The 26,543-nt window shown below is 41.1% G+C and overlaps 1 protein-coding gene across 2 annotated transcripts in view; it reads left to right on the top strand.

The window, feature by feature from the left end:
* PPM1H (protein phosphatase, Mg2+/Mn2+ dependent 1H) overlaps positions 1-26,543 on the top strand; it is a 243,318-nt gene that overhangs the window by 69,621 nt on the left and 147,154 nt on the right. For both annotated transcript variants that reach the window (XM_078076213.1, XM_036122874.2), the window contains exon 2: positions 20,468-20,633. In XM_078076213.1, coding sequence (XP_077932339.1) covers positions 20,468-20,633 — 166 coding nt within the window. The remainder of the gene's footprint in view (positions 1-20,467; positions 20,634-26,543) is intronic.

The following is a 26,543-nucleotide window of genomic DNA, read 5'->3' as shown; positions in this document are numbered from 1 at the left end:
GAAGCTTCTCCCGCCTCACAGGACTGTTGGAGTGTTCACTGAGATGACAAGTGTGGACGTGCTGGTAAACGACCAAACGCTGAGTAGCCAGAAGAGACGGTGCAGCTCCATTCTCCCACCCCCACGTCCATACCCGCTGCTGTCACGGCAGAAACCTAGTAGCAACAGTTCCCACTGCTGTGGATCGGACACGGGGGGAGCGGAACATGGCCCTCTGGAAGGCAGAGGTTATGGTTTTGTTACATATAACCTTGACATTTAGAAGGAGGAGCAGGAGGCCTGCCGGTCCTGTCCACAGTGAGCGGGAGGAACAGCATTAGACGAGGATTTGGGACTTGATAATCAGGGTTACTGCCATATGACCTTGAACAACGTGGGCAATTTTTTGTACTTCTGTTTCTTCATCGGAAAGTTGAAAGTGTTCATCCAAATCATTTCCAAAGTCCCAGCTCTGATTTCCCACAATCATCAATTTAAGTGACATTGAACTGTGTGCCTGTTTTGTTTCTTGTTGCTTTTTTTTTTTTAAATAATATTTATCCAGGATTTTAGCCTTTAAGGAATACTTTCAAAGGTTTCAATTGTTAGTTCCTTTCAACACTCCTGCCCCACGTCCCCAGAGGACCAACACATACTTATTACGCTTTCTCCTTAAGCCTCTTGTGTTGATAAAGATCTCTGTTAGCACATGCTTTATTCCTTTAAAAATCTGTGCTTCTGATTTTTTTATTAATGTTTTTTAAAGATTTTATTTATTTGAGAGAGAGAGAGAGAGAGCACAAGTGGGGAGGAGAGGGAGAAGCAGGCTCCCCCTGACCCGAAGGCAGACGTTAAACGGACTGAACCACCCAGGCGCCACTATGCTTCTGATTTTTTTAATGTCATTTAAGAAGTGAAAGAGAACCCTATTGAGGAAATCGTAGCCAGAGGCCCCCACAGCAACAACAGAGGCAGGACTGTCTTTTGGGATTTGAAGGGCCTGCTGCCTAGCCTGGGTGTCAGGCGAATGCTTTGTTTCCCTTCATTCAGGTGATCCACTTCCTAACTTCACATTTTTGAATGCAAAGTGTTGAAGGCTTTTCATCTGGGATTGTTCAACAAGACAATGAGCAGTAAGAATTTGGAAGAGGAATGAGGCCATTCCTTGGCTAACTGATGTGAATGAGCAGCTATTCAGAGTTCTGATTGCTGGCTACAGTTGTGAAAGAATCATTTCTATCATTCGCTGAGACAGTTAACTTCCTCCAAAATGTGGCCAGTGCTGTTATTAAAGATAATGTATCAAGCTGTTTAAAATGCAAGTCACTGCAGGGTTCATTTTAAAAAGAAGTTTGAGTGTCTTGGTCTACCTCTGGAGGAGGAAGGAGGACAGAAATTTGAACCAATGACTGATTTCGTAGTTGGTTATAAAACTGTGACCTGTATATGTTTGGAGATTTGACCTTGCTTTTTATATACTACGCCCTGCCCCGCCCCCACACCGAGTTTTCTAGATGAATGTTAATGAGGAACTGGAATTGAAGATCACATGCTTTGGGGAGGCTTGTTTCCTAATTAAGTCACTTCCTTAAGAGAAACCTCCAGTATCTCTTCCAGGGATTTATTTCCCACTATGAAAATTATCAGCGTGTTGCTACTAACTTAGCTTTGGATTTTATACAATTTTAAGCAATTTGTGTTTGTATGTAATTTGAGGGTAAATAACAAACAAATGGTACTTTTTGTGTGAAGAGTAGAGGTAAGGAAGACATGAAATCTTTAAGCTGGCTTTTAGGTTATAGTCTCCTTGAAATGCTATTTAAAAAAATTTTTTTTTGGTATTCCTTTCCTGCTCATCTTCTCTATCTGGCAGAGGGTGAGGGATATTTAAAGCTCTTCTCAAAGCTTTGAATTATAAAGCACTTAAATTATAGAGGTGTTATTGCTAGGCAATAAAACTGTCCATAAGCATTGAAATATATAGTAATACTTACCTTTATCTCCTTATTTGTTTAAGACCTTAGAAAATTCAGATTAACAGCATTTCATTTTTCCTTTCAATTGAGTAATAGACACAGAGGCCACTAAGACTACAAAGACTACATTCATCGACAGCTGAATGGATAAAGAGGTGGTGTGTGTGTGTGTGTGTGTGTGTGTACACACATATATACATACATACACACAATGGAATATTACTCAGCCATCAAAAAATGAAATCTTGACATTTGCAATGACATGGATGGATGTAGAGGGTATTATGCTAAGCAAAATAAGTCAATCAGAGAAAGACAATTATATGATTTCACTCATTTATTGAATTTAAGAAACAAAACAGATGAACATAGGGGAAGGGAGGGAAAAATAAAAGAAGATGAAATCAGAGATGGAGACAAACCGTAAGAGACTCTTAACTCTAGGGAACAAACTGAGGGTTGCTGGAGGGGAGGTGGGTGGGGGGATGGGGTAACTGGGGATGGGCATTAAGGAGGGCACTTGATGGAATGAACATTGGGTGTTATATGCAACTGATGAATCACTAAACTCTACCTCAGACTAAAAAAAAATCAGTTTCGCCTCTATATATGAGCAACACACAAAATGAAATTTTTTTGTTGGCTTATTCATTTTTTTTGTTTGCTGCTCAGCTTATTAAAAGTCTTCTTAGACCAAATGACCATTACCAAACTTAATTTGAATGGCATGCAGCCTGTCCATTTCTGTAAATACTCTGTGAACTTTGTTCTTATCCTTCCTACCCACCTTCAATTCCCCCAACCAGGGTTCTCAGTGCACTTGATTTTGGAACCCCCCCACCCCCTTAGGTTAGACAGACATATGGGCATAGCCTCTCTTTCCCCTGCATTTACTGTGGGAGAGAAGGTAAAGATGTTCCCTTTAGCAATGAGTCTTCCCCATAGGAAGAGCCCTGGGAATAGAGATTTCCATCTGAACCAGCTGCAGTTTCCCTGCAGTACTAGTAACCTTTACCTGTGGATGCTGGAAAAGTATCATGTATGTGAAGTGATACTTCGGCACCATGTGAATATCCTTTTGCTAATTATCTTTCACCTAAGGGTTTAGCATATGTTTATGATCTTTGCCCAAACCAAATATTTCATTGGGGATTGTCAGGTGATTGTTTTCTAATTATCACTTCTTCTATGTACTGTATAGCTTTTTTCTGTAGAGAGGACTTTTTAATTGGAGGTGAACTACGGTTCTTCCATGTGTACACACGCACACACACACACAGGATCATCATTTAATTTATTCCCTTTAATTATCAATTTTCAGAATAAGTAGCTAGCATTAACAGTCACTCCCAGTGGTAGTGAGTGAGTTTTTTTATTCCTTTAACTCTCTATGGATTTAGGGGTTTGTTTTCCTCTATGTAAAAGTCTGTATATTTTTGATGCTCAGACTATCTCAGATTTAGCCAGTTTTAGCCCCTTCAGACATGCTCGTGTGTACTTCTCAAATGCCTATTATCGTTGAGTCCTTCTTTACTTTCTGATTCAACCTAGTACTTTCACTGTGTCTTACTGGGAGCCAGCCATTTTCCCAATCTTCATCTTTTCCTGGAGAATGGTGCTCTGAATACGCACACTCCTGTGGTGCTGTTGCTCCCAGGCCCTTGCAATGGACAGTTATGAAATATATGTGTCTCAACAATTGAATTCCTATTGATATTTCCAATTTCAATTTAATATTATATGGTTTTCCTTATATTTATTGCCTTATATTACAGATCTGAGGACTTAATAACATTGATGCTTCCTATATCCTAATAACACATGTAACATAGTTTCAATGTTAATATAATATTTCTGAGCAAATTTTAAGATTTTTCTGCAATAGTTTTCTCCTTAGATTATATCCCACAGTTGTTCAGAAGTCACTTGCAATAACCTGTGTGATTAGATTACCAATTTAATATACTGTTTGAGTTTGTTTTCAACTATAGTGTGTACATTGTTTTCATTTTTGATTTAATTTTCAAAAGTCAAAAGTTTTTTTTTTTAAAGATATACACACTTAAAAAAGTCTCAGTTCCTTTCCTTCCTTTACCCCTTCCTCCCACACATAACCCCTATAGGTATCGATTTTTATTAGTTGCTAGTTTATTCTTTCAGTGTGTGTTCTTGTTTTCTCTTACAAAAAAACGCGAGGTAATATCACTTTCTTCCATTTACTGTATCCTGGAGATCACAGTAATGACATAGATTTTTTTTAAAAAGAGCAAAAACTTCTGTTTGTGAAATGTTGATAAAAATCTCTGCTTACTGGAAGTTTTCTGAGTTATAAAAGAATAATATGAAAGTTTAAAACTGTAAATTATCAGTAAATTGTTGACTATAAAAGCACATTAGATTTTGGAAGTGTCTATAGCTTTAGAGTTTGGAGCTAATAAAAAGGTGTCAGTTATTGTTCAGTGACTCTAAATTGCTGTATGATTTTTTAGGAATTTGTGAGGGGCTTTAGAGCAGTTTACGTGTGTCACCTTCGGATTAGAGCTAAAGTCTGTTTATGGAGAGGTGAATGCTATTATCAGGTGTTTTCCTCACTTATTCATAAAAACAAGCAGGCAAGTGAAATACTTATCTGGAAACTAGTACATTCAGTCTCAGACAGTGCATTTTATCATCTTAAAAGTTTTTCTGGGAGGGAAGAGTATTTTAGGACTTTGGATCCTTAGCAGTGGCCACTCGTAACCTCTTAATTACCAGATCTAGCAGACCCTTGAACTATTCCTGGCATCTGACACTTTTCTTTCTTAAATCCTCACCTCCTGGCTTCGGTGATGCTAGCAGAGCCCACGTTTTCCTTCGGAATCTGCGAACTTTTCAGCTGCCTTTCTCTACTATGTAGGGTGTGGTGGAGTTAGACCTTGGAATCTGATAGGGATCTGAGTCTGGCTTTACCACTTGGAAACTGTTTGAACCTGGGCTAGTCAGCTTTCTGGATTCAATTTTTTTCAAATGGGACAAATGATACCTCTCCTATCTACCTTATCATTGGGAGGTTCGAATGAAATAATGTACGATTAAATTATAAAGTACTAGTTATATTATGTTAGTCTTTTTCTTAAAAAGTGTCTTGTAGTTAATAATTTGGAATATAGATAATGTACAGTTACCTTTGACGTGAGAATAGTTGCCCCAGATGATAATTTACCTTCGATGTGTTAAACAGTCAAAATTCCCTTCTCCTCTTTGTATTGCAGCCACTTCCACCATTGGGAGGAACACAAGCCGCCTGTGGATTGCCTTTCCCACCCCCACCTCCTCTTAACCCATTCTCTTTTATTGCCAACCATTTCCTAACCTGAGTTTCAGGTATGATAGACCCAACCACCACTCCTCAGACTTCCTTCCCCTTAGCTGGTGATCCCATAGAGCCCTGCCAAGACTCATTCTCAGCCCCATCATGGGGAGCCCCCGCCGCCCCAGTCAAGCTCCTGCCACTCACAGTGACTGACCCCGCGCCCCCTCAAGTTCATGTTCCTGTGTCCATGCGTCCATGCCTCCATGCCTCACTGGGATTCTCCTTTCCATTTCTAGAAGCCTCTTGAACTTCTGACTCTACCAGGACTAGCCAGCAGCAGTGGCTTGTAAACTAGGGGTATCACATACTCTTCCTGATCTCACTGGCATGAGGGTGCCTCGTTCCCTCATCCAAGGGAGTTCCAGTACCTGGCTAATCCAAGGGACTGTGTTTCATCTAGGCCAGTCCTACTTAGTGTCGTCAGTAAACCCAAAGTGTCACTACCACTTGGGAGCTTTTCTCAGGTTTTACCTTCCATCTACTAAGTCAGACTCTCTGGGAGTGGGGCTCAGAAATCCATGTTTTAAGAAGCTCTCCAGGTGACCCATATGCTCACAAAAGTATGAGAACCATTATTAATAATAGAAGTTGGAATTCTAAATGTACTTTTCCATAGAAAAATGGTCATAAATTATATTTATAGTCTCTCAGTATTGTGTTTTGTAAGGTTATAGTTTAGTAAAATTTCCAGGTAAGCCTGTAAATGAATCTAATGTTTTGGTCAAAATGTAGGTTAAGTTGATCAGTCATCTTATTCACCAACTTTTGTACTATAACCCTTTAGGAATGCACTAGTAAGTTAGAAAGTGTTTTGAAAATGTAGGGTGTAAGAATTTTTTTACTACTTCTATTTACTGATTAATTCATGCTTCGTGTCAATGCAGCCAGCTTACAAACATAGGCAATTTAGAAACACAGTGAAATGGAAATTACCCTTATGGACCTTTTTATGAAGAAAAATTCTTCTTCCTGATTTCCTTCCTCATGCTCCTGGTTCTGCTATTAAAATTCATTCTAGCCATTTAGAGCCTATTTCTTGCTACAGCCAGGATTCTGGAACAATGAGATCTATTTTAATCTCTAGACTGAAATGCAGTAGGGAAGATCATCAGTTAACCTCATTTTGAATCTGTGGAATTTCCAACAATTCGAGACTTAAATAAGTCCCTCTGTGTTTCAGGCTCTTGGTTGGGAGTAGTGATTAGCTCTCAGTTGCTAAATTTCTAATAATGGAATATTCTCCACTGTCTCCTGATGATAAGTTTCAGAAATAGTTCCCTATATTAGTTTAACATTTATTCATAGTATACAGTTAAAAAATCTTCCCAACAACTTGGATTGGCTCAGTTCATAACAAGTTTAGGATATTCAGGTACTGAATGACCATTGGCTCTCAGAAGTGTATCTCAGTGCCTATTTTTGATCATAATAGTCAAAATTTTGCGACCTTAAAAACAATAGGGGGCGCTTGGGTGGCTTAGTCATTAAGCAACTGCCTTCTGCTCAGGTCATGATCCCAGGATCCTGGGATCGAGCCCTGCATGGGGCTCCCTGCTCCGCAGGAAGCCTGCTTTTCCCTCTGCCACTCCCCCTGCTTGTGTTCCCTCTCTCGCTGTGTCTCTGTCAAATAAATAAAAATAAAAAATAAAAAAATGAATAGTTTCTCTTTTACTACTTAGAACAGGTACCTAGAGATTCTTGAGCTGTGATAAGACTTTTTTTTTTTAAAGATTTTATTCACTGAAGCATTTTACATTCATTCATAGTCTTAATTCACACAGTAGCTCAACTAAAGAAACTGAGTTTTAGAAAGGTTAATTAACTTACCCAAGTCACACAGCTAGTAAATGGCAGAGCTAGGAAAGCAGTCCAAATTTCTGGTAATTTCCGTGAGTGTAACAAGTGCACTACTTAGTGGTTACATTGTGGTTTTAAGAACTCCAATAAAGAAGTGCTTGTCAAGCAGCCTTAGGATGATGTGTTGGTTAAAATGAGTGTTGAAGGACAAGGGGGCATTTGTCAGACAAGAGGTTAAGATCATCCTAGGCAGAGGGAAAGGCATATATCAGGGAATTGTGCGCAACAGCACTACTTTCTGTAAAGCAATGGCTGTTTTTTTTTATGGCAGAGAATAAGGAGGTGTGGGGAGAGCAGATGAGAGGAGGATGAGGATATGGATAAGGGCCAAATCATGAAGACTAAGGAGTTTACATTTTCCCCTAAAATCTACATAGTCCATATGAAGGAATTAGAACATGGGAGAGACATGGCCATATTCATGGCTGAGAAAGGTCAGTGTGGCCATGCTGTGCAGGATTTATTAGGGGAGGGGACAGTTAGGAGGTGTTTGCAATGGAACTTGGCCTAAACTAAGCACTAGTTGTGACATACAGGCTGAGGGACTAGATGTGGGCAAGCGTATACTCAGACGCTAGGAGGACAGGGATGTTCCTTGGAATTCTTGGTCCCCTACGACAGGAACAACAGAAGGAAGATTGCATTTGAGACAGGGGTAGACAGCAGAAGGAAAGAGAAAATGAGATTTGGGCAGCTTGAATGTGTGCAATATGCAAATGCAGAGTTCCCGAGGGCATTCAGAAATACAGGTCAGACACACCAGAGATCTGTGCTGTAGATACGAATATGGCAGTGCTTAGTGTTTAGGTCTTGAATGAAGCCTTGGGAATAGAGAAGATCTCCCAGGGAAAGTTTGGTAGGAAGAAAAGCAAGCCAAATGGAAGCCCCAGGGAACAGCAACATTTGAGGCTCATTTGCACACTCCCACATTAAAGGACTAGTTGGGGATAGGAAGTTTGAGTTAATCAAATTTCTGCTTGCCATATGGCTAGAGACCAAATACGGTTTACAAGGTATCACGGGATTGTCTTAGACAAGGACCACTCTAAAGCTATGTTCCGTAATAGATAATTTTAGCTCTGAAAGCAGGTTAGATTTTACATTAACTGGAGTTGGGATGGGGACAGATAGAGACTCAACAGTTGGAAAAGAAGGCTTAGAATCTTCTCATTCAGTGCAGAGATCCTCAGAGTGTCCCTGAACGGTGATCAGGCAGCTTTTGGACATTCCGGTGGAGGGAATTTCTGCTTTCTGACATAATTCACCGTGTTGCTGGGCAGCTTTACACTGATGACTTCAGAATTGTCTTTGTACTACTTCCAAGTCCCCCTTTGACCTCTGGAGTTTCCCTCCTGCACAGCAGTCTCAGTGTTGAGAGGGCACCATCCTGGCCTGCCAAGGCCACCTGGGTCAGGGCTCACTGTTAATAGAGCATTACTATTGAGCAGGAACTTGGTTATAAAGTAGAGACCAGCAGTGGAGTTAAGATTCCACCTAGAGATGCATGAGGTTGGTTCTGTTTTATCAGCCACTTTGTTGCAGATGTTTGGGGCTCACTTTACATGTCCTGCTCCCAAGTTCATTAGCACTTATAATTAAATAAATTTTTTCTTTGGAACAATTTTTCTTTGGAACAGAGAGTTATTTTCCTTGAAGCCAGTTGATGGGAAGCCCCAATAAAAATATTTTAAGCTTTAAGAAACAAATAGGCTTAGAATTCACTTATTCTAGTGACCCCCGTGGGATGTTATGGAGAAAAAAAGTTCATTTATTCATTCATTCAACTAACATAATTGAGTGCCTACTCCCTGCTATGTGACTTCAGATGGGGGGAAAACAACTAATATCAATATATGGCATTATGGAGCATACCTCTTTGACTAATTGAGATATATTGGTAGCCCACCTTGTCCTTGTTATTTAAGGATGATACTGGGCATCCAGTTTAATAGTTTACATCCTTGTCAGTGCATTTGTCTCCTTCAAGGCCATAGCAAAGTCTCATTGTACTTTCTAGAGAGCTTTTTGAGGGTGTAGAGATCAGTTTGCCTAAAATGACTCCTGTTGGCCCTTGTGGGGGCCTCAAGGTTTAAACGTTTTTTGTTTTTGTTTTTTCCCTTGTAAATTAGGGAGGGTTGAAGTGTTAATGGGTCTAGGCACAAAGGTAAAAATGTTTGACCAGACAACAACCAGCTTTCAAAGGGCTACTCTTTGTATTCAGGCTTTAATCTGGAAATAGAACAGACTTTCTCTACAAATTAGTTAACAGGGATGAAGATTTTTCCAAAGCAGATTATTTTCAATTAAAATAAAGTGTTTTGTATGTTTTTTTTTTAAACAATGACTTAAGTAATGAGTGGGAATTTAATTATTGCTGTTAATGTACATTTGCAGTACATTGCTTGCCTCGGAAAAGGAATGTTGGTGTGCTGAAATCATGGGACATGTCACAATTCCTTCTTGAAATACCTGTGTTCTATTTATAAGCTGTTGTGCAACTAATTACAAGAGCTTCGTTTGTGTGAACACAATACATCATTTAAAACCTCAGTTGCTAGGAGAAAATGCCAGAACAGCTTGTCTAGGATGTTTAACTGAATCGTTTTGCGTAGGATATTATTGATGGGGCCAATAAAATGAGGATAATGACACACCTTTCTCGTGTGTAGGGTTACAAGTATTAACTAAGTTGTTGGGTGTAAAGCTCATAAACAGCTGTTTTCTGACAGTCACACAACCACCCTGAGAGGAAAGTACTGCTCATTGTCCCATCTTACTGATGAGAAGCTGAGGCATAGGGAGATAAAGTGAAAGTCACACAGGTACTTACTGGCTGATCGGAGCATTAAGACCTGGGGAATCTGGCTCCAGAGTCTGCTCTTAACTGCCTCCCAAATTTCTAGCATATAGAAACCTGTTTGCCTGCCCTTCTTGGCATTTCCTGCTCTGTTGTGTGTCGAGGCAGCTCAGCCTGTGCATGAGGATAGGTGGACGAGTAGCCTTCCCCTCTCATATAAGAGCACATTTTAAAAGATCTTTTCTAAAACCAGGATTCAGAATTCTCAAGTTAGAGTTTCATCCTTCTTACCACCAAACAACCCTCTTCAGTATAAAAATATTGTTCTTGTGTTGCCTTAAGGTTTAAAAGGAAGATAAGGGAGCTCTGGATTGCCCAGAACTTTGTTTATCCCAGTGCAAGGGAAAAGTCAAGATTGTATCAAGTTTATGAGGAAACTGCTGATTAAAAAGTTATATATTTTATTTGATGTCTGTTGAGATTAGAGTGTTTTTATCTTTTGGTTTCATTTTGTCAATTTAAACCTTTTTGAAATTCACTTTTAAATTACACTTTTGAGATTGACTTTCATTTTGTTTTGAAAAAAATGCAATTTTTCAAAATGCGTTTCTCTGACATTGGTGATAGTTCTGATATATCTGGTAAATAAAGAAAGGAAGCCTTTAGAAATAGTAGCTTCAGGCACATTTTTTTTTTTTTTTCTTTAATTGCCAACAAAAACTTCTGCAAGTAATATTGTTCTAAACTGGATTTATTTAATGCAGAATCTCCAAACCTGATGTCCGTTTTGGGTAGGTTTTATTTTCTTCTCATTTGACCCCAACAGAGCGGCACTGTGGCCTTGAATGGGAATTGCTCCAGCATCTGACAGGGCGCAGACTTCCTTATTTAAATGGGGGAAGTTGGACTTTGGTGGTATTAATGGTTTTGCCAAAAAGATCTGGTGAATAATGGAAAGGAAATGCCCAACAAGAGCTTTCTGGTTTTTATCTTTGCTTTGTTGAAAGTTCATTTCTAAACAGTCAATATGAAGAAGAAAACATTTATATGTATGTGAGGAGATCTATGTGACAACACCATAGCTTCTTTTGATCTTGAGTGTTCGCTCTTTAATCTTTGGTTATTGAATTATATTGGTGAGGGAGATAGAAGCTAACGATGGTTCTCAAATGCTAGGAGCAAAGTATATCCAAAGCTAATGTTACTAATAACACTAAGATGCACATGAAATTCTATCCAAATCGATCGCTCTCTTCTCTGCTTCACTTCTGTATTACATGTAATAATACGAAATCGTCAGTATTCGACTGTTTTCGACCTACAGCAATTTTAGACCATTCAGTCGAATAGTTATTAAGTTCAGGAATAAGCACACATTTTCTATAAAAGGTATAGATTGTAAATAATATATATAGGCTTTGCAGGCAGTCTCCGTCGAAACTATGAACTGCCGTTGTACCTGGAAAGCCACGATTAACAAATTTGTAAATGAATGAACATGGGTGTATTCCAGTAAAACAGTAAAACTATTGACACTGAAATTTGAACTTAATATTAATTTTCACCGGTCACAAAACATTCTTATGATTTTTTTCCCCGTCACATACATAAAAATGTAAAAGCCATTCTTGGGGGCCATACAAAACAAAGCAGTGGCCCAGGTTTGGCCTGAGAGCCATAGTTTGTGGGACCCCTTGTTAAGTCAACGTGGGCTGTTGCTGCCTCTATAATTTCTGGTACCAAGAATTTTCTGTTCACTGACCTTAAAGCAATTTCATTATCTCCTCCTCCAGCACTCCCCACCCCCAAATCTTCTCCTCTCCGTTCATAATTGGTATACCTGGTCTGCTCATTCTGCCAGTGGAAACCTGAGAGTCCTCCTCTTTGCTCCTTTCTCCCCCGTGACCCCTGTCCAACAGGTCTTCCTGGGAATTCTTGGGTCTTTCATCTCCTCTGAAACCCTCACTTCTACCCAGCGCCAGTGCTTGATTCATGACCCCTTGGTCACCTACACTATTATAAGAGACCCTGGCTGATCACTTCCCCTTTGTCATTTATCCTGTATAAACCATCCTCCATTAAGCCACTAATGTTATTTTCCTAAGTAGTTTTGATCATATGAATCCTTTGTTTAAACAGTCTTAGATTCTTCCTGTGGGTCATAAACTCTGTAGGATAAAGTTCCATAGAATTTCATGGTCTGGTTCTGATGTAGCTCCCTCAGCAAACCTATACCCAGGCCACACCCAAACCCTCTTTATAAAGTTTACATCACTCTCTGCTTTCACAGGCTGTTCCTCTGCCTGGAGAGCCTTTTCTTGTCTTTTCTCTGATTGTTGATTTTCTCCTTCATTCCATAAGGCTGAGCTCACTCAGATGCCACCTCCTCTGTGATACTTTACCTGACTCTTTTGTTGCAGAGTTGTCTCCTCTTCTGTATGCTCAGATCCCTTGTGACACACACCTTGATATGGTATCAATCTGAGCAAACTGTAGTTATTTGTAAGGAGGTATCCCAACTACAGATGACTGTGGGCTCCTTGAGAGTGGAAACCACATCCTAGTCTTCTTGGTTCATCCCCATGTGGTTATACAGTAAATATTTTTAAAGTAATGGTTTCGATCAGTATACTATGTATCTAATAATTTTCTTGGTTTACTTATTAAGTCCCAGAGATCTGGATGCAGTGTTGCAGAATCAAATGCCTTGGGGCCAGGCTGGTTACTTGAGTGGCACAAGTAGACAGAGTGAGGTCTGGGGTGAGCTTGAGAGGATATGTCCTACCTCTGACTGTTGTCACAGGAGACTGTGACAGGTGTGTAACCTGATGTACTGTTTTTCAAGAGAAAAAGGAAAATGAAGATTTTAATGTAAATATCCTAATTTTTCAATATTGGCAACTAGTTCACTTTTTTTTTTTTTAAAGATTTTATTAGAGAGCGAAAGAGAGAGTGTGAGCTGGGGGGAGAGGGAGAAGCAGGCTCCCTGCTGAGCAGGGAGTCCGACTCAGGGCTCAATCCCAGGACTCCAGGATAATGATCATGACCCAAGCCGAAGGCAGACGCTTAACTGACTGAGCCACCCAGGCACTCCTACTAGTTCACTTTTTAAAAAACATTTTGTGTGCAAAAATTTAAAAAATTTAAAAATAGTAACCTCTCTGGGGGCTGAATGTGAGATCCCATTTAGCATCCCTTGATTGGTCACATCCCTTCATGACAGACAGAGCCTGGGAACCAGAGGTGTGAGGTTGCCTGCTGGAGAAGATGTGCATGTATGTGCTCTTTTCCCATCTGTGTTTATCTTCCTTCTTGACACCTGTCTCCTCCATGTGTTGGTGCTTAGTCACCTTCCAAAAGGGGAGAGCCTAACACCCCAGAAAATTCCACTTCCTGACATCCTTTTTCCTCCCTGGTAACACCTGACTGACTGTTAACTGAATGGGCTTGGATGACCTCCTGTTCTCCCTCCTACCCAGAGGTGGCTGAAACCATCTGGGAGAAGCTATTATTCTTGATGGATGTTCTGGCTGTTTTTGCTGATGGCTGTTATCAAAGGCTTAGCTTCCTGGTCAGAACCATGGTTTTCTAGTATACCAAGAATGAGAGGTTATTAACTCCCTTGGAACTAGGAATTAAGTTGTCTTTTTTTTTTCCCCAGCTTATTTGGGAGGGCAGTAACCACTTCAGAGAGTCACACGAAACATTGCCTAGGAGGTTACTTAGAAAAGAGAATTTTAGGGGCGCCTAGGTGGCTCTGTTGGTTAAGCGTCTGCTTTCGGCTCAGGTCATGATCCCAGGGTCCTGGGATCGAGCCCCACATCGGGCTCCCTGCTCAGTGGGGAGCCTGCTTCTCCCTCTGCCTGCCACTCCCCCTGCCTGTGCTCTATCTCTGTCAAATAAATAAATAAAATCTTAAAAAAAAGAAAGAATTTTAATAATCAATAGTTGTATTTGGTCTTCCATAAATGATTCATTTCCATTCCCTCCCCCTACAGCCTTTTTGCTGTCTGCTTCTCAATTATATATGAATCAGCAATATCTCACTTCACCTGATGGCCTTTATAAACTACTTCTTCCTTCTTAGCCAGTGTAATTACTCTCCTTAGCAGTAGTAACACTAGTGTGAACTGTTTAGCCTAAACTGTTCAGGCCTTTATTTCTTTTAAAAACAAAGCAATATAATAATAACAACCAAAACAACCAAGCCGAATTCTGTATTTGGTCATCTTCTGTGGGCTCTGCGACCTGAGCTTTTGAATCCAGGAGCCTGGGGATCCAGAAATGGCATCTGTGGGCAGGTCTAGATGGGAATCTAGACGCAGCACAGTCATGACCCTGTGAGTCCTTCCCTGTGTACAGAACACTCTTGCATGTGGCTTCATTGTGGCAATAATTTTGAGAAGAGGGCTCAAAGGAGCAGATGTCCTTGCTCAAGGTCCCTGTTCTGGGGGTGTCATGCGATGCCACTTGAAGGCTCTGGATGGGTGGAGGTGGCCATGTGTCCTTGAGGCAGGCAGAGGGATGCTGAAGGGGAAGGAGGGGAAGCATCTCCTCAGATTTTCACAACTGCGTCAAGTCCCTTGGGCCCAACAGAAGAAAGAGCTAGCTTTGTCTTGGATCTAATATTAATAAGATATCCTGAGTGCTCACTGGGTACCAGACACTGTTAAATACTTTCCATGCTGGGGCATTTAATTCTCATGCTCTGCTATGATCAGAGAGGACTACTATCCCCATTTTAAAGAGAGAAAGTAACTTGCCCAAGAACACACAGCTAGGACCAGTAATTAGCGGGGACCAGGTTTGGACTCAGTCTTTCTAACCATTGTCCCTGTTGTGACGTCTCAGGAGTGTATGGGCAGGGAGGACGTTGGTGAGGAAGGAGTTGACAGCCGTCCCGTACTAGCACAGTAAGTGAATCCTTCAAAGAAAATGTCAGCTGGGACTCTCCTTTTGAAAATGGTTCCATTGCTTGTTCTCTGGGCCTGTGTCCTTCGTGACAGGGCTCACGACTTGAGTATACTTGGAGTATTTGTCTGAATTTAGTAATAGGGACCTGTTCTCTGTGTCATATTATCTGATAAGTGTCCTTCTCAAGATTTTGAGCAGATGATAAGACAGATAACTTGATAATTTAACAGCTGCAATTAAAACCAGGACTTTACTGCTGAAAATCAATTGAGTTTTTAAAAATTTGTGACGTGGAGTATTTCACAAACAGAAAGAAGGAAAACAAGTTTCTTAAGCATATGACGGTGGCACAGAATGAATCATTTGCTCTTTTTAAATAGGTTCTGCTATTGCCGTGGTCTCATGGTCACGTTCATGCCTGGTACTCAGGTCATAGCTTCAAGCTGTGTCTGATACACACATAGGATTTCTGACTTCCAAGTCCTTCAAATTCTGTGTGTACCTGTTTTTACAAGGGGGAGAAATCTAGGTGTTTTGGTACAATTGAAGGTAGACAAAGTCCTAAAATGAATTTAATCACATGTCTCTCTCTTGAGGCAAATATGCCGTGGTTTTCTAAGAGATGAAAGAACTGGATGTAAGCTCTTCATATTGAGGAGACAGTAGCCATTCTTCCCATTCATCCTCCAACAGTTCTCCCGCCTGAATTTTAATCCTAACTTAAAATTTTTCCAATTCTTTATAGATGACCAGAAATCCCCCCTCGCCAACACACACATAACTTGGCAACTCCTAGAATTTAATCCACGAAGTACTGCTCAAGAGCTTAGGTTTGTAGAAGTTATGTAGGTTGGCTGAACACCTGGCCATCCACTAGCTGTGATTTAACCTTTAAAAAGAACAACGGTGGTGGCTAACTCGCAGCGCTGACAGGAGGCTTGAATGAGTTAATTACTACATGTAAAATGCTAACAACAGTCCCTGGCACATAGTTCATTCTCAACAGATGTGAGGTACTATTATGACTCCACATCTCTGGAAGTAACAGAGTTGATTTCTGTTTTTCGTTCCCTCGTTCAGCAAACATTTGTTGAGCACCCGCTGTGTGCTGTGTTCTGGGGAGAGAGCCCGTGTTCTTAATTGCTATGCTTTATTGCCTCCAGTTCAATTCCAAGGAAGATAGTTTCCCTCTTTGTAGGCAATTGGAAAATAAGTCACTGAAGATAGGACAGCTCATGGTCCACCAGCATTTTGTTTTTAAGTCTTCAAAATAAGCATCATGCTAAGATAAAGAATGCACATCTTAAAGTCATTCCTCTTGATCTCAAGATAGTGCTGACTTCGTGCTGGAGCAGAAGACAAGAAGTGAGTGTAGTTACTGATACAGCTGCTTAGATTAAATACATTGAATCTATTAATAGCGTGATGCTCCTCTGCTCAGGGAAACAAAGTGTTTCTCAGTTTACTCTTAGAGGAATTAAAGGTTTCATTTACGTTTTGTAAGCAGATCATTTGCCTTTGAAGAACAAAATAAAATATTTAAGTTGATAGAGGCCGAGCTTTTTAAAGCCAAAGTAAGCTAAGAAGAACCCGGTCTTTCTACTAAAGCTGTGTGGAGTAAGGAATTTGAAAGGATATAAAATATGGGACAAGAAGTGTGTGTGTGTGTGTGTGTGTGTGTGTGTGTTTAAAGGCAGTGGTTTTAAATTAATGTGACTTTAACATCAGAGTAATAATCAGATATCTGACCAAACAGGCTTCCTGGGTTGGGGCTGCTGTCTCCCCATCAGGGCGACATTTCTGACTTTTTGATATTTCATTAGTGTCATTCACAAGCTGTATTCAACCTGAAATGGCAAAGGAAGGCCACCAGTGATTGTTCTTCCACAGTTCGCTGGCTTTGATGAGTCATTGCAGTACAGCCCTCTGAACCAAGTGCCGATAAGAATAGATACACAATAGGAAAATAAAACAACTGAGAGCTGAAGCAGAAATCGCCGGGAGCTCAGAAGTATGTCCACGGCTCTGCCATATTTAGCTGCGTGACCTCATGCACGTCAGAGTCCTCCAGGGCCCCAGGCTGCTCGTGCATAAAAGAAAGTTTCTAAGGTTTCTTGCTGAAGTTTGGTCAACTTCAGAGTTTAATATCCACTGAGAGAGAGAGAGAGAGAGAGAGGAGGTAAGGCCCTTTCAGGTGACCGCGATTCAGCAGTTATGTAATTATAGTAGCTTTGTTGACCGGTGGACAACAGCAGATGAGTCAGCCTGCCGTGTAGCTATCGGAGACCAGTGATGCTTTTTTTGTTACAAAAAGACTTGACGACAGCACAAGTTTAGGTGCCAGTGGTCAGGGTGATGCCAAGTTCCAGAAATAGCAGCTAGGATGTTGTACAGAGGACAGTAGGGAGGTGACGGTGGTCACCAACTGGTTTTCCCAGCCAGACCTCACTTCCGCTTTCCGTGGGGAAGCTGTTCCTGTGAGAGGCATGGGGGGTGTATTGTCCCCAGCCGGCCAGCAGCCCACCCCTCACGTGTCGCTTGGGAAGTCACTACCAGTGACTGAGAAGAGGCAGGTGGTATTTCAGACCGCCTTCGTCTGCCTGGTTTGGTTCTCCAAGGGTCGATGTGAGAGCCACAAACCGCTGGATGAAACGTGGACTCAGGACTGGCAGATCTGAACCATCCATCCCTCATCCTCCCTCTGAGCCCTTTCTCCACTCGTTACAGAAGAGGGAGCTTATTCCCATTTCTCTCAGGCCTGGTACTGAGCTCCCCAATCTGCTTATTCTGTGCCTCCCCACACGGTTCAGCTTGGCCCACCACAGACAGTGCAAGTCCTCACGTGTAATAGGAAGAGGTTGGGTTGGGTGGGGGTGGGGGGGGTCTTTCTGCATCCTAGCTGCACCATTTCTTGGCTGTGAAACCTGGACTAATTTATTTAGCTCAGGTGGTAAGTGTGGTAGTATTAATAGTCTTCATGCAGGTAGCCACAAGGTAACTTAAACCATATGAAATTACATTTTAACTTAAACCATATGAAAATATCTCCTCCTTGGAGGAGAGAGAGCGAAGGTGGGGCAGAAAACTAGGCCTTGATCTCTCCCAGCCCCAACCCTCCATCAGCAAGAGTGTGTCATAAACACCAGAGGCAGATTTGACCTCATAGAGGTCACAAGGATCCCCACCTCTCTGCTCAGGCCCCTAGGACAATGAGTTTCAAACTCTGTAAGCAACAATCAACTTTTTAAAAATCTTACACCAAAGTGTAATACGTAAAATGAGTAAAAGTAGGCTTTTGTGTATAAACATATGCTTAGGTTGAAATTTATAATAAACCCACTAAGGATTATGAAGCAGTTTTGATTAACCCAAAAATTTGAAATAAGGGTGATAATAGATGACAAGTGTGGTCTTTTTCATATAACATATAGATAAGTAATTGTAAATGATAAATTTTTAAAAAAATTTCTCCTTCCAATCAAGTGATACCAGTCAATTAAAGAGAAAAGATAGAAGGCATATTATGCCAAAGCTGCCTGAATATATAGACCATGGACATTTCTGTGTTCATGTGTAACAGATGGGAATGAACTTCTAAATTATTGCATTTTTTTCCAAAATGATGTACATTTAAAAAATAAATTTAAAATAAATGTTAAGGGGCACCTGGGTGGCTCAGTCGGTTAAGCGTCTGCCTTCGGCTCAGGTTCAGGTCATGATCTCCAGGTCCTGGGATTGCCCCCCTCCCAGGGCTCCCTGCTCAGCAGGGAGTCTGCTTCTCCTTCTCCCTCTACTGCTCCCCCCGGGCTCATGTGTGCTCGCACTCTCTCTCTCTCTCTCTCTCGTTCACTCTCTCTCAAATGAATAAATCTTTTTTTAAAAAATGAAGTAAATGTTAAAACATCTGAAATATGTCCATACACTCCCAAGGTTTGGCAGAAGGATGCTCAAAACATACTCCCTTAGATCATGGGTCACTCAGATCCCTATTTGCTGTTTCCTGTTTGGTTGTGGCGAGTGTTCATTGGCTTATGGAAATCTACACAGTTTTCAATACTGAGAGCCATTTGATACAAAAAAATGGTTAAATCTGGATAAGATCTGCAGTCTGATTAACAATTTTTCATGAGTGTCAGTTGCTTGTGATATTCTACTATAGGGATGTCAAATAATACAGTTGGGGGAAGGTACATGAAACTCTCGGCAATGTGTTGCAGTTTACTCTGAGTCTATAATTATTTCAGAATTCAAAAGTAAAAAAAATTATTTGGAAAGGATTATCTTATACTTAGGAGGATTACAATCAGCTTGATAGAGTGGTGTACACATCACACTTACAGAATGGATTCCAGATTTCCAGCTGTCTCACCTTAAAAAAAAAGCATCTTTTCTTTCCTTGCCACTGAGTTCTGTTCCCCACCCCTCTACATTCCTTCTATTACCTACTGTAACACTGTTGAAGTTTTGAAAAGAAAAGGGGGGGAAATTGGAGGGGAAGATGAACCATGAGAGACTATGGACTCTGAGAAACAAACTGAGGGTTCTAGAGGGGGTGGGAGGATGGGTTAGCCTGGTGATGGGTATTAAAGAGGGCACGTATTGAATGGAGCACTGGGTGTTAAATGCAAACAGTGAATCATGGAACACTGCATCAAAAACTAATGATGTATGGTGATTAACATAATAAAATAAAATTAAAAAAAGGGTAAAACAAAACAAACAAAAAAAGAAAACACAGCCAATGGCAAATTAAAGAGAGCTCTCTCTTTTGGGAAATCTATTTTAGCTGCTAATTAATTACTTAATTAGAAAATGATGCTGAAACCCAAGAGTTCACCTGCAGTCACCTGATACAGAAAAGGTAGATGAATGATGTGGCATGTTCCTCTAATGCATTCCTATGCTTAAAACAGTAATTAGGTCAAAGCATTATCAACATGTTATAATACCATATGGTCACATGTCCAAATCAGAGTGCCCTATAGCCTAATGTAATGGTGCAATGTGATGAATATTATTCTATAGGAGAAAAAATGAAGGATTAAAGATAATTTAAAAAGAATATACCTTTGATGCACTCACTCCTCTGTGAGTAAAGTAAAAGTGGGCACGGCGGTAGTGAAACGTGGTTCTCTGTTCTCTTGGATTTTACAATGTGCTGTAAATTACTTTTACTACCTTATTCTTTGATAAGATTGATGGTGGGTTTTGCCCTTTATCACTTGGAGAAATGCAGCAGAATTCCCCCCCAGCCTGCCCATCTGTCTTCATGGTAATTGCCAGAAGAGTGATTATGTCCTGTGTTTTGACCAAAATGGATTGGTGGGGTTGCTCACAGCTGTCAGACACCTGGGAAGGTGAGCCGGGCTTGAAATAGTGCTTTAGGAAATGTTTTAATGTGTGCTAATATAATTCCATTTTAGAAAAATTAGTTTACTTGGGAACATAAAATACCAAGACCACAGGGTCCTGTGCACTAGGTAGGGCTCTAGTTTTGTGCCAGTTGTGGAGACTGCCTAGGCTGACCCTTGAGTCTGAGCTCTGAGCCTTACAGAAATTTCTGTCTGACCACTCTCCTGGCTTCTTCTGCAGGGTTATCAATGCTGGGAAGAGCACACATAATGAAGACCAAGCCAGCTGTGAGGTCCTCACTGTGAAGAAGAAAGCAGGGGCCATTACCTCAACCCCGAACAGGAACTCGGCTAAGAGACGGTCCTCCCTTCCCAATGGGGAGGGGCTGCAACTGAAGGAGAACTCGGTAAGACCCTCCTTCACCCCCAGTTCTCAGGTGAGAGGCATATGGGCACCCTGGCCCCCCGAGGTGCTAGAGCTGAATCCTGGTCTGTAATGGGAGAGTAAAAAGCAATGTCCCCAGAGTTAGTGGAGCGGCCCATCTCTACTCACAGTATCACACAGTCAAAGCTGTGTGTAAAGTCAAACACATGTGTGAAGAGCTGGTGTTGATTAGATTCTTAACACTTAGAGTAAATAAAGCACCCACATCGTATATAGATTTTGTTGAGATACAATATATATATTGTTTGGTGGTTGTAAAGGAGCCACTTTAAGATTTTTGTGAAGGAGACGGTCTCTGGAAGCCTCTCCTGAGGGATGGAAGGAACTCTAGCCATTGGTTTGCAGCCCTGCCATGGCTTTGCCCCCTTCTTCCGCTTGCCTGTCTGTTAGAGTTGTCTAGTGGGAGCCTCTGCCTGATGCTCTTCCAAATTAATCCTTGTTTCAGTTGGCCCAAAGCCCTTGCATCCCGTGGGGCAGCCCTGCAGACTGAATGCCTTGTTGACAAGCCACAAAGCATCTCTCCTCTCTTCAGTTTCTGGAGAAGAAAGCAGACATCCTCACAAAGTTCTGAAGAAGCACTCAGAAAAGTATAGGGAGTAATTGGTACTCTGTCCACCAGCAGATTATTTAGCTTACAGAAAAGAAACATTGAATGAGATGATCCAAATGTGACTTTTTATTCTAATAATCTTGAGGATATTTTTGTATATACATTTTTATAGGATTGGAAAGGATCCAGGAATCTTTTCTTAGTGTAAGAGATAGTATCTCATTGCATTTATGCGCAGGGAATAAGAGTACTGATATATTTTGTTCGTACTAGTTCAACTTAGAAACACAGTGACGAATGGAGACTCATCAGCTGTACTTGTGTTCAAGGCTGGAGGAAGCATTGACTGGGCTTTTCCCAAAGAGCAGGAGTCAAGGACTCAGATGGGCAGTACAGAATAATAATGGTTATTCCACAGGCTCTGGAGTAGTAGGTTTCAGAGCAGTCCATCACCATCCATCATTTATCAAACCATTTAATTTTAGGATGGTTATTTATTCTTTGAGCCTTAGTTTCCTAGAAAAAGAAGTAATAGTTACTACTACCAAGTATGGTAGGAAAAGACTGGTTGGAAGTATGAAATCCATTGTCCATGGAAATGTTGAGCCAGTGTCTTAATTTATAAATCCTTGATAAATGTGAGCAATTATTATCCTAAAGTCAGTTCCACTTTAGGGTTTCTCTGTGGATAATGTCCACTGAATTTTGTATGTTTATCCATTTGTAAAGTGAGAGATCACACAATTTTCCTTCATGCCTATTTGACAGAATTGTTTTGAGGATTGAGTTATTAATGGAAAAGGGCTCAGAAAATGTGAGATATTGATGATAATTAGATATGGGTGCCGGTGACTTTATGTTGCTCTTTTCCCTGGTAGTTCTCCCCTGCCACCGGGATATGAAGTGATTTCTGTAAAAATTAGTCAGCATTGACATTTGGCCCAAGGCCAGTTGATGATGTCATTTTTCCTTGTTGCTAAGTTCCTCCTAGAAATGGAGCCAGGAATAACTTTTTAACTTCCTTTCCTTAAGAACAGTGAAACCAGGGGCACCTGGGTGGCTCAGTCAGTTAAGTGTCCGACTCTTGGTTTCAGCTCAGGTCATGATTTCAGGGTTGTTCGATCAAGGCCCGAGTCGGGCTCCCCACTGAGCGTAGAGCGGGCTTAATAAGATTCTCCCTCTCCAGGGCGCCTGGGTGGCTCAGTCGGTAAAGCGTCTGCCGTCGGCTCAGGTCATGATCCCAGGGTCCTGGGTTTGAGCCCCGTGTGGGGCTCCCTGCTCAGTGGGGAGCCTGCTTCTCCCTCTACCCCTCATCCCCCTCTTTCTCTCTCAAATTTTTAAAAATCTTAAAAAAAAGATTCTCCCTCTCCCTCTGTCCCTCCCCCACCCCCCTTGTAAATAAATAAATCTTTTTGAAAAAAAGAACAGTGAAACCAGTGCCTAAGAACTTTAGGATGGAGCCATGAACCTCGCCTGTGATCGTCCTGAAGCTCTGTGGGGTCCTTGTTCCAGGAGGCAGCGAGGAGGTGCCAAGCAGAGTGGACCCTTCCCGCCCTCCATTTCCTGCTTTAGGTGCAGCCACTTCACTTTATCTGCCTTACATGTTAGGCTTTTTATTAGAGTTTAAGGCAGGAGCTGTGCTGCCATTTTTCACTTACTTATACATTCATGTTCAATAAATAAATTTTGATTTGTCCATGTGTCAGTCACTGAGCTAAGAGATCTGGATAACAGATAAAGCAAATTTTGATAATCTCTATTTTTTCTTTTTTTTTAAGATTTTATTTATTTATTTGACAGAGAGCGAGAGCAGGAACACAAGCAGGGGGAGTGGGAGAGGGAGAAGCAGGCCTCCCGCTGAGCAGGGAGCCCGATGCAGGGCTGGATCCCAGGACCCTGGGATCATGACCTGAGCCGAAGGCAGACACTTAATGACTGAGCCACCCAGGTGCCCTGATAATCTCTATTTTTTAATAAATAAGTTATACAGTGAATTTTATATTATCTGGCACAGGAGTGGGTACCAATTAAATGTGGATTCCCATCATTTTTCCTCTTCCTCTTTCCTTCCCTCTCCAAAACCCAATAGATTTTATATGAGAAAAACAGCCTGTGGGAAATTATACATAACATAAAATTTACCATTTTATTTATTTTTTTTTTTTTAAAGATTTTATTTATTTATTTGAGACAGAGAGAATGAGAGAGAGAGAGCACGTGAGAGGGGGGAGGGTCAGAGGGAGAAGCAGGCTCCCTGCTCGGCAGGGAGCCCGATGCGGGACTCGATCCAGGGACTCCAGGATCATGACCTGAGCCGAAGGCAGTCGCTTAACCAACTGAGCCACCCAGGCGCCCATAAAATTTACCATTTTAACCCATTTTTAGGTACACAGTTTAGTGGCATCAAACACCTTATTACCATTTGCTGCCATCCATCTCCAGAACTTTTTCTGAAATTGAAACTGTACCCATTAAACCCTGACCCCCATTCCTCCCTACCCCCAACCCCTGCCAGTTACTATTCTACTTGTTTGTCTATAAATTTGACTACTCTAGTTACCTCATATAAAGTGGAATCATACAATATTTGTCATTTTGTGTCTGGTTTATTTCACTTATAATGTCTTCAAGATTCATCCATGTTGTAGAATGTGTCAAATTTCATTCTTTGTTAAGACTGAATAATATTCCATTGCCATGTGTACACACCATTTTGTTTATCAGTTTGTCCATCAATGGACACTTGCTTCCATCTGTGAATAATATTGGTATAAACATGGATCTACAGATAGCTGTCAGTCCCTGCTTTCAGTTCTTTAGGATTTATGGCCAAAGTGGAATTGCTGGATGATACGGTAATTCTGTTTAATTTTTTGAGGCGCTGCCATACTGTTTTCTACAGCAGCTGCATCATTTTCCATTACGACCAGCAATGCACAGGGTTCCAGTTTTGCCGCATTCTTGCCAACACTTGTTGATTTCTGATGTGTTTTTTTTTTTTTTTAAGTAGCCATCCTAATGGGTGTGAAGTGGTAGCTCATTGTGGTAGCTCATTGTGGTTTTATATTTCCCTAATGATTAGTGATGTTGAGCATCTTTTTATGTGCTTATTGGCCAGATATAGCTTCTTAAGAGAAACATCAAGTGTTCTTTATTCAATATTTATTTATTCTATATTTGAGTCCTTTCCCCATTTTTAAATTAGGCGGTCTGTTATGTTGTTGTTTGCACTACTTTTTAAAAGCTTGAAAACCATGACTTGCTGTGCCACGTAAACCCCTGAGCACTTGCTGTGTATCAGAAACTAGATGCTGAGGATTCAGCAGGGAATAAAATTGACAAAAGTCCTTACCTACAGGGAACTTACATCCCTTGAGGGAGACCAACAATTAAAATGTATCCCATGGCAGATACTAAATGCTATTGGAGGAGAACAAAGAAGAGATGCAGGCATATAGGAAGTGTGAGGTGCACGGGTGGTTAGAGAGGGTGCCACTAAGAAGGTGATGTTCGGGCACAGACTGGAAAGTGCAGCTATTTGGAGGGAGAGCTTTCTGACTTTCTAGACAACTGCAAGGACCCTGAGGCAGGAAGAGGCCTGGTGTTCTCAAGAATCAGCGAGGAGGCCCCTGTGGTTGGTGCAGAGAGAGTGAAGTCAGGATTGCAAGAGATGTTGTCAGAAAGGCAATGAGAGTGAGGTGAGGCCATCTTGCAGGACCTGGAAGGCTATCATGACTTTGGCTTCTACTCTGAATGAAGTTTGCTAGCAGGGCATGCTGGATATACTGCTTAAAGGAACCCAGTGACTTTTCCCATTTAGAAGACACCCCTTAACTCAAACACAGTAGTGCTTAGAAAGTGTAGTAACAGTATAGGGCGCAGCACAAATCATCTGCAGGGGACAAGTAAGGTGGCTCTGCTCCCCTCCCCCTCTGTGTGTCTATCCCTTTGCCTACCAGATATGTATTGAGTGCTGAGACTGCCTTGGGGGTGAGATGAACTCAGTACAGTTCCAGTCCTCCTAGAGCTGAGTTGAGGAGGGCGAGAGTCCATCAGCAGCAGCGATACAGTGGAGTGAGTTTTCAGAGAAAGATCTTAAAAATCCAGGTTGTTTGGAAGCCTAACTCAGATGGGTTACTGGTGGTTTGGGGAACAACAGAGGAGAGGGAATGGGTCAGATTAGGGAATGGTTCCTGGGGAAAGTGACATTTGAGCTGTCATTTAAAAAAGTGAGCTGGGTGGCTCAGTTGGTTACGCATCTGACTCTGGATCTCAGCTCAGATCTTGATCTCAGGATTATGAGTTTGAGCCCCACATCGGGCTCCATGTTCAACACAGAGTCGGCTTGTCCCTCTCCCTCTGCTCCTCCCCTTGCTCATGAGCTCTCTCTCTCTCTCTCAAATAATGTTTTAAAAAATTTTTCTTCCTCCTTTCTTGACCTCTTATCGCCAACAACTTAAAGTCAAATATTTCCAGAAAATTTCTTTCATGTATAATTTAATCACCTTCATCTTACTTGGAGATTGAAGAAAACCTAAAATGTCCTGAAGCTTATATATGATGACATTTCTTATATTGAGAGGCAGTTGGGCAGCTGGGTAGCAATAATTTTTTTCTTCCTATGGATAATTATTAATTGGTATAAAGATTTTAAGGCAACTTTAATCCATCCCTCATGCCAACTCATAGAGATTTATTTTATCTTATTAGGACAAGTAATCTTTTTAGTCAAAGGAGTCAATACTTAATCCTCTTATTTTAAAACAAACTTAAAAAAAAATTTGGTGGATAAAATAATATAAACTATGTTCTGCCTCTCCTGGTTTCCCTGAGGCATTTACTGAGGGAGTGTTGTTTCCTATAGCACTTGCTAAGTTCTTGACATCAGCACCTTATAAAAAAATCACAAGTTAATTTCAGATTCCATCTACATATAAAAGCAACACATCGGGAGCTAAAGAAGCAATGTTTGTATCTCTTTTAAAACTTAAAAGAGATACAAATAAAAATTTCAAAGTGTTCTGCACTGTAGTAGTTTAGCCTAAAGAAATGCAAGGGATGTGGTTGAATTACTGTGTTCTCCCTTACAAAAATAGTAATAAATCCAGTTTTTTTTTAAATTAGAATTGAGTGAAATAGTGAAATGAAGAAAATATTTCTTTTTTGAGGAATAAGGAAGAGAAATTTTGAGATCTCTGGTGAAGAGGCTATAAAGTAGAGAAGGGTATTTTCTATGACAAGTTTGGGGTGGAATTTTCCTGTGCCTACATCACACTGGGTGGTTTACGTGCGAGGAGCCGTAATCCCTCAGGCAGGCTGGCA

The sequence above is a fragment of the Halichoerus grypus genome, chromosome 6 (genome assembly GCF_964656455.1).
Source record: "Halichoerus grypus chromosome 6, mHalGry1.hap1.1, whole genome shotgun sequence".
NCBI lineage: Eukaryota > Metazoa > Chordata > Mammalia > Carnivora > Phocidae > Halichoerus > Halichoerus grypus.
Note: the sequence above shows the minus strand (reverse complement) of the source record. Positions and strands in the feature narration are given on the sequence as shown.